Source organism: Oryx dammah, unplaced genomic scaffold, assembly GCF_014754425.2.
Source record: "Oryx dammah isolate SB20612 unplaced genomic scaffold, SCBI_Odam_1.1 HiC_scaffold_23, whole genome shotgun sequence".
Taxonomy (NCBI): Eukaryota; Metazoa; Chordata; class Mammalia; order Artiodactyla; family Bovidae; genus Oryx; species Oryx dammah.
Window position 1 is genome coordinate 124,810,974 of NW_024070207.1, and position 15,216 is coordinate 124,826,189.

Consider the following 15,216-nt stretch of genomic DNA (forward strand, 5'->3'; position numbering starts at 1 on the left):
CTTCTGTCAGACCATACCATTTCTGTCCTCTATTGGTCCCATCTTTGAATGAAATATTCCTTTGGTATCTCCAGTTTTCTTGGAGAGATCTTTAGTCTTTTCCATTCTATTGTTTTTCTGTTTTTGTTTTTGTTTTTTGCACTGATCATTTAGGAAGGCTATCTTATCTCTCCTTGCTTTTCTTTGGAATTTAGCAGTCGGACGAACATATCTTTCCTTTTCTCCTTTGCCATTCACTTTTCTTAATTTCTCAGCTCTTTGTAAGGCCTCCTCAGGCAACCATTTTCCCCTTTTATATTTCTTTTTCTTGAGGATGATTTTGATCACTGCCTCCTGTACAATGTTTTGAACCTCTATCCATAGTTCTTCAGGCACTGTGTCTATCAGATATAATCCCTTGAATCTACTTGTCATTTCCATGTATAATCTTAAGGGCTTTGATTTAGGTCATACCTGAATAGTCTAGTCATTTTCCCAACTCTCTTTTCAATCTAAGTCTGAATTTTGCAATATGGAATTCTCGATCTGAGCCACAATTTGCTCCTGGTCTTGTTTTTTTCTGACTGTATGGAGCTTCTCCATCTTTGGCTGCAAAAAAATATAATAAATCTGATTTTGGTATTGGTCATCTGTTTGCTATAACCAGTGCATTTCCTTGGCAAAACTCTGTTATCCTTTGCCCTGCTTATTTCTGTACTCCAAGCCCAAACTTTCCTGTTACTACTCCAGGTATCACTTGAATTCCTATTTTTGCATTCTAGTCCCCTATGATGAAAAGGACATCTTTTTTTTAGTGTTAGTTCTAGAAAGTCTTGTACGTCATCATGGAACCATTCAACTTCAGTTTCTTCAGCATTAATGATTGGGCATAGCCTTGGATTACTGTAACACTGAATGGTTTGCCTTGGAAACAGAGATTAATCTGTTGTTTTTTTAATTGCACTCAAATACTGAATTTTGCACACATTTATTGACTTTGAGTGGAGAAGGTAATGGCAACCCACTCCAGTACTCTTGCCTGGAAAATCCCCTGGACAGAGGAACCTGGTAGGCTGCAGTCCATGGGGTTGCAAAGAGTCAGACGTGACTGTGCGACTTCACTTTCACTTTTCACTTTCATGAATTGGAGAAGGAAATGGCAACCCATTCCAGCTTTCTTGCCTGGAGATCCCAGGGACAGCAGAGCCTAGTGGGCCACTGTCTATGGGGTCACACAGAGTTGGACTTAGCAGCAGCAGCATTAACTTTCAGGGCGACTTTATTTCTCCTAAGGGATTCTAGCCCATAAGGACTTACAAATCAAACAATTTTAAATACAAGTGAATTTAAAAGAAATGAATTTCTGGTTCACATGAAATGGGAAATACAATATTAAATGGTACCTGATATTAATGCTTGTTGTTCTAATTAATAGAGGGATGTCTTAAAGTTCACTAATATTAAGAGTAATACCTTTATTTTGACTGGGCTTCCCTTTGGCTCAGACTGTAAAAGAATCCATCTACATTGTGGCAGATCTAGGTTTGATCCCTGGATTGAGAAGGTCCCCTGGGAGAGGGCATGGCAACCCACTCCAGTATTTTTGCCTGGAGAATCCCCAAGGAGAGAGGATTCTGGAGGGGTACAGTCCACCAGAAAGAAGAGTTGAAGTTGCAAAGAGTCGGACACGACTGAGTGAATAAGCACATAATATAAATGGGCTAAATAGAAACTGAATAAAATATTATTGTATCTGTTACAAATTTTCAACAGGAAAGTAACTGAATGTGAAAAATCTTTCAAGAAAAGAAAAGGCAAATGGGATAAGGGTTTCCGTTGATTTATGTTTACCAGTCTACAGAATACTGATATAAAGGACAGCTCATGGTTGCTTAAGGAAAGTAGGATGTGTGTTTTTAGTTATAAAATGTATAAAAATTGAATTACATTTTATTAACAGTAAAGGAAGTAGGTCTGACTTATAGAAAGCTGTTCTCTGAATAAATGTTCCATAAAATGAAAGAAAGGTTAGTGGAAATTGGACATCAAGAAAAGGATTTTGTGCATGGTACAACTTTTCTTGAGATGTTGAAATACCCTTTGAAATGTTTATTACCTTGGTAAAACTAATATGTATTATTATTTCACAAAGATCTGTGAAGACTGTGGCACACAAAGATATAGATCATTCTATTTCTACAAAGATTAAGCCCTTATTGTCAGATTTTTGCTATCCCAATGCCCTATGCCCTGTGGTACTGCATACTCCTGAATCAGAAAATTTAAAATAGGTAAACAGTGTCTGTAAATCAAACAGTCAATGTTATGGTAAATTCAAGATAGCTACTCGGCTCTTCCTGGCTCCCTGACAAACCTCACTTTTTATTTGATGGGATAAAGTTCCCAGCTTAAGGACTGATGTTCTCACAATGGAAAAAAGGGTTAAAATGTGTCTTCCACTTCAGGTATACTTTCTACAATTTCCAGTGATCAAGGCACCCACTTCACTGGAAAAATCATATCAGCCTTCACAGAAATGTCACAAACCTCTCAAAACTATGTCAACATCAACAATCATCAGACAAAGACTATAGGACAAAAATTAATTATATGATTAATTAAAGGTTAATCATTATTAACATAATTATTTAAAAATAATCTTTAATAAAATAATCTTTATAATAATCTTTATTAATTTAAAATTTTAATTAAAGATTAATTAAATAAACTGCTAAATATGATTATACTTTTCATGACTTTTTTGTCTGACATATTAAGTGGCTTTTAGTCTTTGTTTTCAAATATGAAGAAGCTTTTCTCCTCCAGTTATTTATGGTTTAAAACAATTTGGTAATTTACACTGTGGGTAAAATTAAAACATTTTTCTTTTCCCTCTGCTTTGTTCCTCCAGAAGCTGGAGACATTTAGGTTCTGAACAGCTTTGTCAGGTAAATGAAAAACTATCTTCAGACATGGACAGGAATCTCAAAGTAGTTTGAAGCCGTCCAGAAGAGAAAAAATTCACATTAGCAAAATCTGATAACAGGTCCATGGCAGCTATGGTTAACAGATCAAACTTTTTAAAATTAGTCTTGTTTAGATATTACTTTGCCAACAAAGATCAGTCTAGTCAAGGCTATGGTTTTTCCAGCGGTCATGTATGGATGTGAGAGTTGGACTGTGAAGAAAGCTGAGCGCTGAAGAATTGATGCTTTTGAACTGTGGTGTTGGAGAAGACTCTTGAGAGTCCCTTGGACTGTAAGAAGATCCAACCTGTCCATCCTAAAAGAGATCAGTCCTGTGTGTTCATTGGAATGACTGATGCTGAAGCTGAAACTCCAATACTTTGGCCACCTCATGTGAAGAGCTGACTCATTGGAAAAGACCCTGATGCTGGGAGGGACTGGGGTCAGGAGGAGAAGGGGTTGGCAGAGGATGAGATGGCTGGATGGCATTACTGACTTGATGGACATGAGTTTGAGTGAACTCAGGGAGTTGGTGATGGACAGGGAGGCCTGGCATGTTATGATTCGTGGGGTTGCAAAGAGTCAGACATGACTGAGTGACTGACCTGAACTGAACTGATGTTTAATATCTGGAGAAGGAAATGTCAACCCACTTTAGTATTCTTGCCTGGAGAACCATGGACTGTAGCCTGTCAGGCTTCTTGTGTCTATGGGGTCACAAGAGTTGGAGACGACTTAGAGACTAAACCACCACCACCACCATGTTTAATATAAATGGGAGTACCTTCAGAAAATTGTTTCACTAAATGTTAACTTTTAGCTTTGTTAATTAAGGCCTGCATTTACTTAGACTGACTTGCCAGATGGTCGCTTGCTGCTATGTTATGCTGCTAAAAGTTTTAACTGAGTTAATGAAAGCTCATCCTAAGTTTGTTTCTAAAGCCTAACTTTGTAATCAATCTTTGGATAAAGATCAGATGCTCCATTATATACAGCCTTAATGCAAGGCTACAGTCAATTAACAGACTAAGTCAGACAACCTAATAGTATACCTAATAAAATTTCTTAAATTCTTAGGTATGACCTTATTTTTACTACTAACTATATTGTTTTCTCTGTGCTTCCCAGGTAGTGCTAGTAGTAAAGAATCTGCCTACCAATGCAGAAGATGCAAGAGACTTGGGTTACATCTCTGGGTGAGGAAGATTCCTGGAGAAGAAATGGCAACCCACTGCAGTATTCTTGCCTGGAAAATTCCATGGACAGAGGAGCCCAGTGGGCTACAGTTCAGGGGTTGCAGAGTCAGACATGACTAAGCATGGATGCTTTTTGGCTTTTTATGTTATTTGTGTATTTCTTGTTTCAGAAAGTTTATATTTCTTACATTAGCCAATATGTGACTGAACCTCTAATAAAATGATGATATATAGTTCTATATGATACCAGTGATTATAATAATGTACCTTTAGATATGAGAGAGGAAATAAAAAATATTTTCTCTGACTATAAGACTGCCAGTAAAGTGTATTGTCCAGGACTTTTGCTACTTTCATGGACCAAACCAGGGTCAGCATACTGAGTGAACTATCAGAAAAATCTTTGCCAGGCCTGGAGCAAAATTCCATGAGATGCCCCAAATCCATGATTCAACTTGTGGTCATGAAGTGATCCTGCCAACTGGAAACTGGCCTTTGTCATCTGCATCTACAAAGATCACATTGGTAGTCAATTCATGTGCTGACCTTCAATACCCCCTGAAAGGTACAGCATGGAAATCAGAAAGGCCCTCTGTGGTCTTAGAATAACTGGTAGGGTAGGCCTTCAGATAGTTACAGGTTTTCAGTTAAACATTTTTATGAACTCCAATTGTTGCATCTTCTAATTCCTAGAGAAACACCAGCATCATGAGTTAATTTCTGGTCCCTGTTCTTCAGACCAGCCCTCTTCTAGGCCCCTTGGCAGCTTTTCTACTTCTATTAATCTTCAGGCCATGTATCTTTAACCTTCTTGTTAAGTTTGTTTTTTTCTAAAATATAGTAAATAAATCTCCAGATGCTGTTAAAAAAAGGATTCCAGCCAGTTAACACACAGACTACTCTGGAAAAAACTGCCTTGTTATTTCATGTACTCTCATCTTCCTCCACAAATGCACCCTGACAGAGAGCAGGTATTAGGACCCAGGAATACACAATGCCCCTGTTCAGAAGTAAGGAGTCAGAGTGGCCTCCACCCCTTTCCCCAATAATTTGGGACCCATGTCCTGAGACAGGTAGTTAGACATGAGTTAAGGGGCCAACAATCTGCCCCACTTGTAAGAAAAAGGGTGATGTTGAATCTTGCGCCAGTGCTACAGAAGTGTAACCCAGAAGCATGGTCACCTCTGAAGCTGACTGAGTCCCTTTGTAACTGTTGGCAAAAGTCCCCTAATCATAACTAGCAGGCTTCGTGATTTCAAATCAGGCAAAGATGTCCATTGTGGTAGTCACCCTATAACATCCTAACCAAGCACCTGATGCCAACCTTCCAGGTACCAGGAGGAACTTTCCTTTCCAGATGCCAGATACAGGAGGAATTTTCTTCATCTTGAGCCTATAAAAACTGGCTATTAACCCACAAAAAGACTGTCAGTTTTCTCGTGTTTGTAAGGAGGCCAGCCAACTACACTCACAGTGCCTATTATTTTCTCTACTCTTTGTTCTTAATAAGCTCACCTCCTTCTGAAATAGTGTGTCTGGAAACTGTTTTCCAACCTGTGCTCAGACTGCCTCAACAAACAGTTTTCTAAAATTTAGGTTCAGTGACTTTACACAGTCATATGTTTTGACTGTATCATGAATAAATTTAAAAAGATGTTAAGTAGTATATTTTAAATTTTGCCTAAAAAGGAAATAGCTTTAGTTACTTGACAAACAGCTCTTTATAGGTTGTAAATTATATGACCCTTTAGGTGACTTGAATATTTACATTCAATTCAAAAGCAATACATGATTAATTTTTACAATATTTTTATTGGTTTTTAATAGTACTTACTTTTAGTCATAGACTTTACTAGTACAATGATTATGTGACAAATTATTGGTTTTTGAGTCATTCCTAAGAACAGTTGAATAATAACAGGTTTTGTTCTCTCATTTTCTTTTAATCCTGGGGAAAAAAACAAAATTAACATGTAATTTACAAATATTACTAGAGAGCACCATGTATAATATAATGTCATATTCATCTTTAGTTTTACTAGAAAAGATGGTAACCAGTAAGTTAAAATTTATAATTTCCAAAAGGTCTTTGTCATTTTATCATTATATTTGAAGTGCCTATGCAGGCAGCCCTGCTTTAAAACCTTTATAACCATCAGATAATTTTGAAATAACAGAGCTATTTTTCTCTGACCTTCTCCTGCATGACAGACTTATAGCTAATCTGTCAATCTAATAGTTAAAATAATTTTATATCATTTTCTACAAATAATTCTAAGAAGATCCATTTATCCTAATTCACCAGAAGCAGAAATGAAGCTTTAAGAGTTTACCTAACCAAAGCATCTTTACATGCATATATTTGACATGATATAAACATACTGTAAATTCCATGACATTATTTGTTAATGAACAAAGAAATGTGTCTTCTATATAATAAGAGTTCATATAGGTTAGACTAAAATAGTCATTGGTACCATGGGTTACAATCAATTTTCTCATAAATGTACCAAAATTATTATATTGTGTATAAAAATTTTTATTGGAAAATTATATTTAATAATAAAATATTTTGATTAATTGAATATGTTAACTTTTAAATAATGACTGTAAAATATTTTACTACTTGTACTCTAAGCACCGCTGCTAAGTCACTTCAGTCATGTCCGACTCTGTGTGACCCCATAGACGGCAGCCCACCAAGCTCCCCTGTCCCTGGGATTCTCCAGGCAAGAACACTGGAGTGGGTTGCCATTTCCTTCTCCAAAGCATGAAAGTGAAAAGTGAAAGTGAAGTCACTCAGTCATGTCTGACTCCTAGTGACCCCATGGACTGCAGCCCACCAGGCTTCTCCATTCATGGGATTTTCCAGGCAAGAATACTGGAGTGGGGTGCCATTGCCTTTCAAAGAGCCTTTAAACTGATTACTTTCACTTATTTTAGAAAGAGGAAAACAAATTTAGAGGAAACATTTAGAGGAATACAGCTCTAAATTTCTTCTTCAGGGCAAAGCTAGCAATAGAAGCCACATATCCTGACTATATATTCAGGTTATTTCTACCTTAATCCTTGGTATTTCTCAGTAGCAAATCCCTAACTGCATTTATAAATTGTAGAATTACTAAACTTAATGAAGAGAAATGAGGGTTTATAGGAATGAATGAAGATGACCTTATTGGTTACTTCTTATTGATTTCCAAAAGCTTTCTGAGGTGGGAGGAAATTTTGAGCTATGTTATTAAACATTCTTATTAAAATTTTATTTTAATCCTGGGAATGAAATAGAATCTAAAAGTTTGTCTATTTTAGCTGTCTCCAAATTACTTTAAAAACCACCTACAACAGGTAATATCCCTTGAGAGCCTTGAAGATCCAGCTATCATTTTTTAAAACTGATACTTCCATCACCTCAATCTGAGAAGTACTCTTTTTATTTAATGTACTACTTATGCAACCAGAAGATAAGAATTGTTGCCTTTATTATACTGCATTTCAATAGTAATTCATATTGCCATTAAAACTCAAAACAATTGTAGATTTTGAATTCACAAAGTATATGCCATATAGATGGACAAGCTCATTTATAAACTTACAACACAAATTTGGACTAATAGCATCAGTAACTGCAGTTGAAATTCTAGGCCTTGGATTGTGAGAGAATTTTTATTTCTGTGGGCTATTTTTGCTTGATCATTTTCATAAGTGTTGTAAATGGCTTCAAGGTGTACTTACCACTTCTTCCCGCTTGGTCTTGTCTGTTGCTGGCCAAGCTTCCAGAGGCAGGTCAGGAAGCACAGGGGGCAGAGGTTCCATGGGGAATATTGAAGGCAGAGGTGGCTGTGGTGGCAAGCGTCGGATGGTTGGGTACATGGGTGGCTGGGGCTGCAGAGGTTGGTGAGGCTGTGGCTGGATGGGCTGGGGCTGGAAGGACTGCTGGGCAGGCAGAGGGAGGTTTGGCTGGTGGTGTTGGATTGGAGTCATAGAGTGTTGGCCAGGAACTGGCATCATTGGTTGCTGGGGTACCACGGGCTGCTGAGCTGGCACCATGGGGTTGTGGTGATGAGGCTGCAGGGCATGATTCTGGGGACTCTGCTGGGACACCATAGGAATTATTTGGTGGTGCAGCCATCCACCGACGGGTTCATAACCATAGGAAGGGTACTGGTGAGAAACAAAGAGTCAGGTTTGCCATCAGCTCCATTAACTACTATCAGTTACAGATTGACACTTGCCATAGACCTTCAACACACCCTGAAAGGAGCTCAGGGTGGAGAGCAGAAATGATGCATCTATGCTCTAGGAAAACTGGCAGAACAATACTTCAGAGAGATATTTTCAGTAGCTGATTTTACTAGCTCAAATTTGTGTCTTCTCATATCTAGAACACTAATTTCCTTCATGTGACATCTGTTCCACATGACTAGCAGTAAATGTAAAGAGACATCATCAACATTTTGAAAAAAAAGTGAATTTATGCATTCCCCCTTCCCTAAAATCATATATATATATATATATATATATATATATATATATATATATATATATGAACTCTACCTTGCCTCTTTGGAGAAGTTTCTGGAACTACCTGTGGTGCTGTCTCCTGGACTGCAGTCCTCACCTTGTTCCAAATAAACCTTAACTCATAACTTAGGTTGTGCATTTGTTTTCCAGTCAATGCTTTGCACAGAAGGGGCAATATTTTCTTTGTCACTGGGACAAAATGAATTAATACTTATTCATTTTTCCTTGCAAAAATTTCTAACTGTATATTCAGATATAACCTATTATAAACTGCATTTCCCATTAGTGTCTATATGTGCCATAGATATGTTTCTACATTAAAAGGGAATTGAAAATGCATGCTTCACTAAATAACTAAAAGTCTACATACCGGATATCTTAACATGTTCTGATACCATTTCAGAGGCGTAAGTACCTTAGGAGAAAAAGACATTAGAAAACATTTGTTTTAATTTCGTTACTTGAAACACAGTCTCACTGATACAATTCTGTCAGTACTGATAACCTTAAAAATAAGAGCTTTATGAATGAAAGAATAAGGAAAACATTTATTAAATGCTTCTTATTTGTGAGGCTCCAACTTGCAGACATCATACATATTTTTCATGTTTTCTTACAGATTCTGAGGCAAGTATCACCCTCACTTTTACAGCAAAGGTCATGGATAGTTAAAGAGGTTCATGACAGACATTATAAAGATTGTAAATCTGTTAAATTCTCCAGCTTCTGCTCTTCTTTGCAAGAGGAAAATAAAACAAAATTAATGTGATGAACACTAATTTTATCCTTTTTTTAAATGTGATGTCACAAAGAAAAAAGTAAAAGCATAAACACTGTTCATCCTACTAGAAACACAGGTTTCCAGGTCAAATGTCATTCTTTTAAGGTTTAACAGAAAATCTGCCTCAGATTTTTACTAATGTTTTTCCTCAGTTTGTATGAGTAAACAAGCTCATGGATTGTCATTTGAACCTGTGAAAAAAGGAAGAGTTTCCCTCCTTTCTAAACATGTATTTGGTTCACCTCAGATCCAGGGATTCCTTCAGATACTAGTACAGTATTTTATATCAATACAATAAATAATAAACTTAAGCATCTTTATACTGTGTTAAATATTTTGTCCCCAAAACAATACTTTAAAGCTGTGTATATCATTATTTCCCTTCTCCAGATGAGGAAATCAAAATTCTAGAGAGAGAAAATGTTTTTCCCAAGGTCTCATCCCAAGTATAGGGATGAGGAGAGCCTCAAACTTGATTTCCAGAAATTTCTTTCTTTCCATGGCATCACTGACTCAATGGACTTGAGTATGAGAAAACTCAGAGGGTTAGTGAAGGACAGGGAATTCTGTTATGCTGCAGTTCAAGGGCTTGCAAAGAGTTGGACAAAACTTAACTGAACAACATCCTTTCCATTGCTCTCACAAATCACTTGGTCATTGGAATTTCAATAAAGATAAATAAAGTAGATACACAGAGTGTGAAACATTTTAGAATCAGGAATTTTCCAAATGGAAAGAATCTTAAATAATGTTTTACCTGATTACCCATGTTTTACAGTCTGGGACAGAACAAAGTTGTTCAGCCAAAGTTCATTTCTGCCCTACTGTGCAGTCCTCTTGACTAGTAGTTCATGGGAGATAAATTTTATAGTCATATAAGTAGAAGAAACTGAGTCAGAGAGGCCAGGCAGGAGTGTTCTGGGGCAATGAAGGCTTGAGGTGACCTATCAGTGCTTAAACCAGTAAGCTGGTAGTCAGATCTGAAAAAGTGGAACTGAGAAACATCTTGAATGAAGAATAAACACATTATTATTTACAGACTCCAGGGAATTTTTAAGCTAAACAATGGTCAAAATTAGTAAAGAGAAAAATTACCTCATAGCTGAAGTTGATGTAACCAGGGTGCCCAGGATGAGGTGGTAGCTTTTATGTGAGGGGGGGAAAAGGGAACAAAAAGAATGAGAGAGAGGAAGAGAAGAGGGAGAGGAAGAAGTGGGGGAGAGAGAGAAACAGAGAGTGAAAGATTAGTTATGCAATTTTACACTAAAAGAGATTGCAGCTACTTTTAAAAAATCTACATAGTACAGAAGATATTTGAGATCTGCTTTTAGTTTGAACATATAATGTGTGTAGAAGAGGAACCCTATTATATTAAAGAGGTGGAAAACAATTAAGAGTCCTGGGAACAGAGAAAAGCACATATTTATCCTTTAATGATCTTCAGATACCCCTTCATCTACGCTGTCAAGTCAATCCTATTCTAATCCTGTCATTATTTTATTTCTTGATGAAACCACTCAAGGTTGGGGAGAAGGATATGTTTCTGTTACACAATTATAAAATAGCCACAAAAAAGCACATTGTCTCAAAAACCCTTCCTTTTGGATCAGGAGGTGGATAAGCCCTGAAGGAGGTAGATAAGCACTTAAGTATCAAAGAAATTACTCATAATTGGGGTGCAAAGTAAATAACACATTGACAAGCGAGCAACTTTGTATGAGTTATTAATGAACATGAAAATAAGATAGGCATGGTAAGGTAGAAATGTTATAAATCCCATGGAAAATGGAAGAGTTGGTTAGTGAAGTTTAGGCTGATTTTTAAAAATTATTCTGTCAATGTTTCTATGGCAGAAAAAAATAAAAGCTCAGAATAAAAAGCTACATTAAGTAATTATCTAAGCCATGACTCTCTTTGGACTCTGTCTTGTCCAAAGTGGAAGCCAAGTATTTGATGTCTGCATTGTGGAATTCTGGTTGGTTCTGGGGTAGGGGATGAGGAGAGGAGAATCATATAGACCATCCCCCTCGGGCAGTGAATTAAGCCTCTATTCCTTTAAAATGCTCATATTTCATAAAAAAGTTTGCTCCTCTCATCTGTAAAATTATAACCAGATAATTTCCTTTCCTCTATCTCTGGACGCAAGGCCACAGACAGTAGGAGCATTAAGTTGAAAAAGGACAGAGCTTGTAAAGCAGAAGCCTTCAGGGAATTAGGAATTGTCACAGTGCAGGATTTTAGGAAGGCTGAGCATAGAATATTGGTCTTATGGATATGAAACAAATACATGAAGTTGATATTCAAGCTTTGTTGGCTTCTGAATAGCAAATGGATCTTGCTTTGCTTGCAGGTGATCTAACCTTTCTGAATTTATGTACATATATTTCAAGAGAATAAGTCAGACTTCCTGGTTCTTGGTACATTTGAATGTAAAGCATATATTTATGCAGTAGGTATAGAGAATACTCTCAATAACTGCTTGTAAGTCATTTCTTAATTAAGCACAATGCACCAAAAGAACTGGGAGGTGGTTTGAGAAGGGAATTTTTAACACAGAAGCATAACTCTCTGAATGATAAGAGCAGTGGAGTTTGGAGAGCAGGAAAATATTTATAAACTTGTAAGAAATTGGATTTTAGGTAAAACTAGTATTTTTGAGTATTTAACTAACTAACATTGATTAAATATTTACTCTTGAGGCCTTTGAAGAGTGCCTTCCAGAATTTCTCTCAATTAGAGATGGGTAATTATATTTATAGGATAATTGTATCAATGGAATCCTCTCACATGTTAAAATAGACTTCACACCAGCTACACTGAATCAGAATCTTTAGCAGAAATATCTGGGAATCTTTTTTTTTTTTTTTAATTACAACCTCTTCAAATTGTATCTTAAACACAGAGACATTTCAGGACATTTGATCTTATTCTAAACACTGAAGTTTATCTACTTTGTGGCAGATTTTTTTCCCAAACTTGGAAAATTAGCTCGTTGCTTTATACTCACAGGCATACTATAGGCTCCTCCCAAAAGGCAGGCAAATAAAATCCAGGTCCCCATTTCTTGATGGCCCTGAAATACAAGTCAGCATCTGCTTTGCTTAACCCATGTCAAATAAGCACATAATTAATGTTTTATAAAATACAAGTAACTCACATCAGTCTATAGCTAATGATTAGGGCCATTTTTGGTGAGGTTACTTCATTCATATTTAAGCTTCAATTCTCAGCTCAGTTCATTGTGTTTGGAGTCAAAGAAGTAAAAAGATGCTTTTTATTTAGATTGTCTGATAAAAAAGCTTAAGGGAATGAATTGTCTATTATGTATTTTTACATAATAGACATAATATCTGTCTATTATGTATTTTTACAAAGCCTTTTTCTGTATTTACTCAGACTTTATAGTCACCTCACCTTGTGTCAGAGAAGCTAAAAATGATTTATAATTAAAAATATACAGTTGGCTATAAAAGTTCAGGGGACATTAAGGTATTTTCAATGTCATATTATTATTTTATAGCAATAGATGGCAAAAATGTTTCTTTTATTGTCCACTGGGTATTGGTACTGTTGAGGAGATGATATTTTGAGGAGATATACTTAACTACTGTTGAGGAGATTTAAGCAAGTTGCAAAAATAGATTAAAGAGTAAATGAGAAATAATTCTGGTTGTTCTAACTGTAAAGGACTTTAGACAATATCCTCAAGTAATACCTCTGAACTCTAAGAGTCCACACTGCAAAAAAAAAAAAAAGTGCTTGGAAAGAAATTCTCTCAAGGGATGAGAGGTTTTTTAATTTTTAACTCTACTATTCTTTTATTTTTCTGTGAATATGGAATGATTTTTACCCCCAAAATTCCATTTTTAGTCAATGGCATTTTCCTCTTCATAAGTGTTTGCAATCCTTCCACAAATTACTCAAATGAAACAGGAAGCAAACCTAAACATCCTAAGAAATGCTTATTGTTTCATGTCCCAAACTTACTTTGAAAACTGTAAGTAAATAAATCTAAACTATTTTTATAAAAAATAAATATAATATGCCATAATGCTAATATAAGAAACATAATATGATTGGTAACATTCGGTCTGTTGTTTTGTGAACTAATAAGAAAAATGTGAAAAAGAAAATTTAGTTGATGATTCTATTTTAAAATAAGTTTTTGATGTACTTAAACTTTTTAAAAGCATAAGTAGATCACAGCATAAAAATAGAATTTTAGCAATTGTTAAATGATTAAAATATATTTACTGTAGTTATGATTTTAGAAAGTCTTTCTGGGTTCCAGAATTCAAATTTAAGGAAGTCTAAACTAGTGGTTTGCTACATTTAAAAAAATCAAAAATTAATTTAATCAACCAAAGAATAATTAAATTATAGTTCAAAGGAAGAAATTACTAGATAACCTAAGGTATCTGTATCTGTTAAACATTAAACACAGAGAAACCAAGAAGGATAATAGAAATATAATAGGATATGAATTTATGGATAAACTTCACATACCTTTGAGTGTACTCAGAGGAAGTTTCTATCTGAAAGTCAAAAATGTCTGATCTAATAGATTTCTTGCAAGTATGAACTCAATTTATATCACTCACAGTATCACTCACAGCATCTAAAATAACCAGTCATATTTGTGAAGACAAAAATATGTGGTGTATAAATAAAAATTATTGTATCATGAATTTTTAGCAACTGTGGGCAAATTTAAAATGGTATATTGTGATTAGTATGTATAGTCTTTCATTATGGGAAATAATACATTTCAGAAGCAAAAAGAATTTCACTAGACTGTTTTTAAGTCAGTAAATTGACTGATCATACATTGCTGATATGTTCAAGATTATAAGAAACTGTTATGCCTGAGCAAGTTACAATTTTGTAATAACCACTGTTATGCCTGAGCAAGATACAATTTTGTAATCACCACTGGTTTCATTGAAGGTGTGGCCTCTTTTCCCTGATTACCCTCTGATTACCAGTATTACTGTCTGTTCGAATAAGGGACAAAATCTATTTTCCTTAATCCAAATATGAAACATATTAGCCACCAAAGCAACAAAGTTTGTCACAATAGCAACACTTTTACTACTGATCTGAAAGATAAGGTAAGAGACATATCACATACTACATCACAGACTAAAACATATATTTTTAGTTTTACAAACTAAGGACATATTGCCCTGGCTTCTGTATTCTTTGTAGCAATAATTTAACTTTATTTAAACTAAGTAGACATAGTTGCAGGTTAGCATATGTACACCCCAAGGTAACCACAAGACAAAAACCTACCATAGATATACAAAAATTAAAGAAAAGAATAAAGCATACTACTAAAGAAAATCATCATGCCACAAAGGGAGAAGCAAAAATAATTTTTAAATGGCAAGTGCATACCTGTTAATAATTACTAAATGCTTTGATTGAAAGACATATGGTGGGTGATTGGATAGGGGAAAAAAGACCCATCCATACACTGCTTAACAGAGGCTCAGATTCTACAGATGCTATAGGCCTTTAGAAACAAAGGTATAACAAAAGACATATACAGTGATAACAAGATCAATACTAAAAGAGGATATTTTAAACATTAAAAAATATGCACCAATACAAGAGGACTTAAATATATGAAGCAAATACTAACAAATATAAGAAGATAAATTGATCATACTATAAGACTAGGGGACTTTAACATCCCCACTCACATCAATGGACAGATCATATACACTGAAAATCAATAAGGACAGAGTTGTCTACTATAACATAGTAA

The 15,216-nt window shown here is 35.4% G+C and overlaps 1 protein-coding gene across 1 annotated transcript in view; it reads right to left on the reverse strand.

Moving 5' to 3' along the window:
- Positions 1–12,504, reverse strand: part of LOC120881720 (amelogenin, Y isoform) — a 116,096-nt gene extending 103,592 nt beyond the window's left edge. The window contains exons 1-6 of the mRNA XM_040265371.1: positions 12,451–12,504; positions 10,539–10,586; positions 9,966–9,980; positions 9,141–9,167; positions 9,033–9,077; positions 7,874–8,302 (exon numbers count right to left, since the gene is read on the reverse strand). Of these exons, the coding sequence (XP_040121305.1) occupies positions 7,874–8,302; positions 9,033–9,077; positions 9,141–9,167; positions 9,966–9,980; positions 10,539–10,586; positions 12,451–12,504 (618 nt within the window). The remainder of the gene's footprint in view (positions 1–7,873; positions 8,303–9,032; positions 9,078–9,140; positions 9,168–9,965; positions 9,981–10,538; positions 10,587–12,450) is intronic.
- Positions 12,505–15,216: the final 2,712 nt, after the last annotated feature.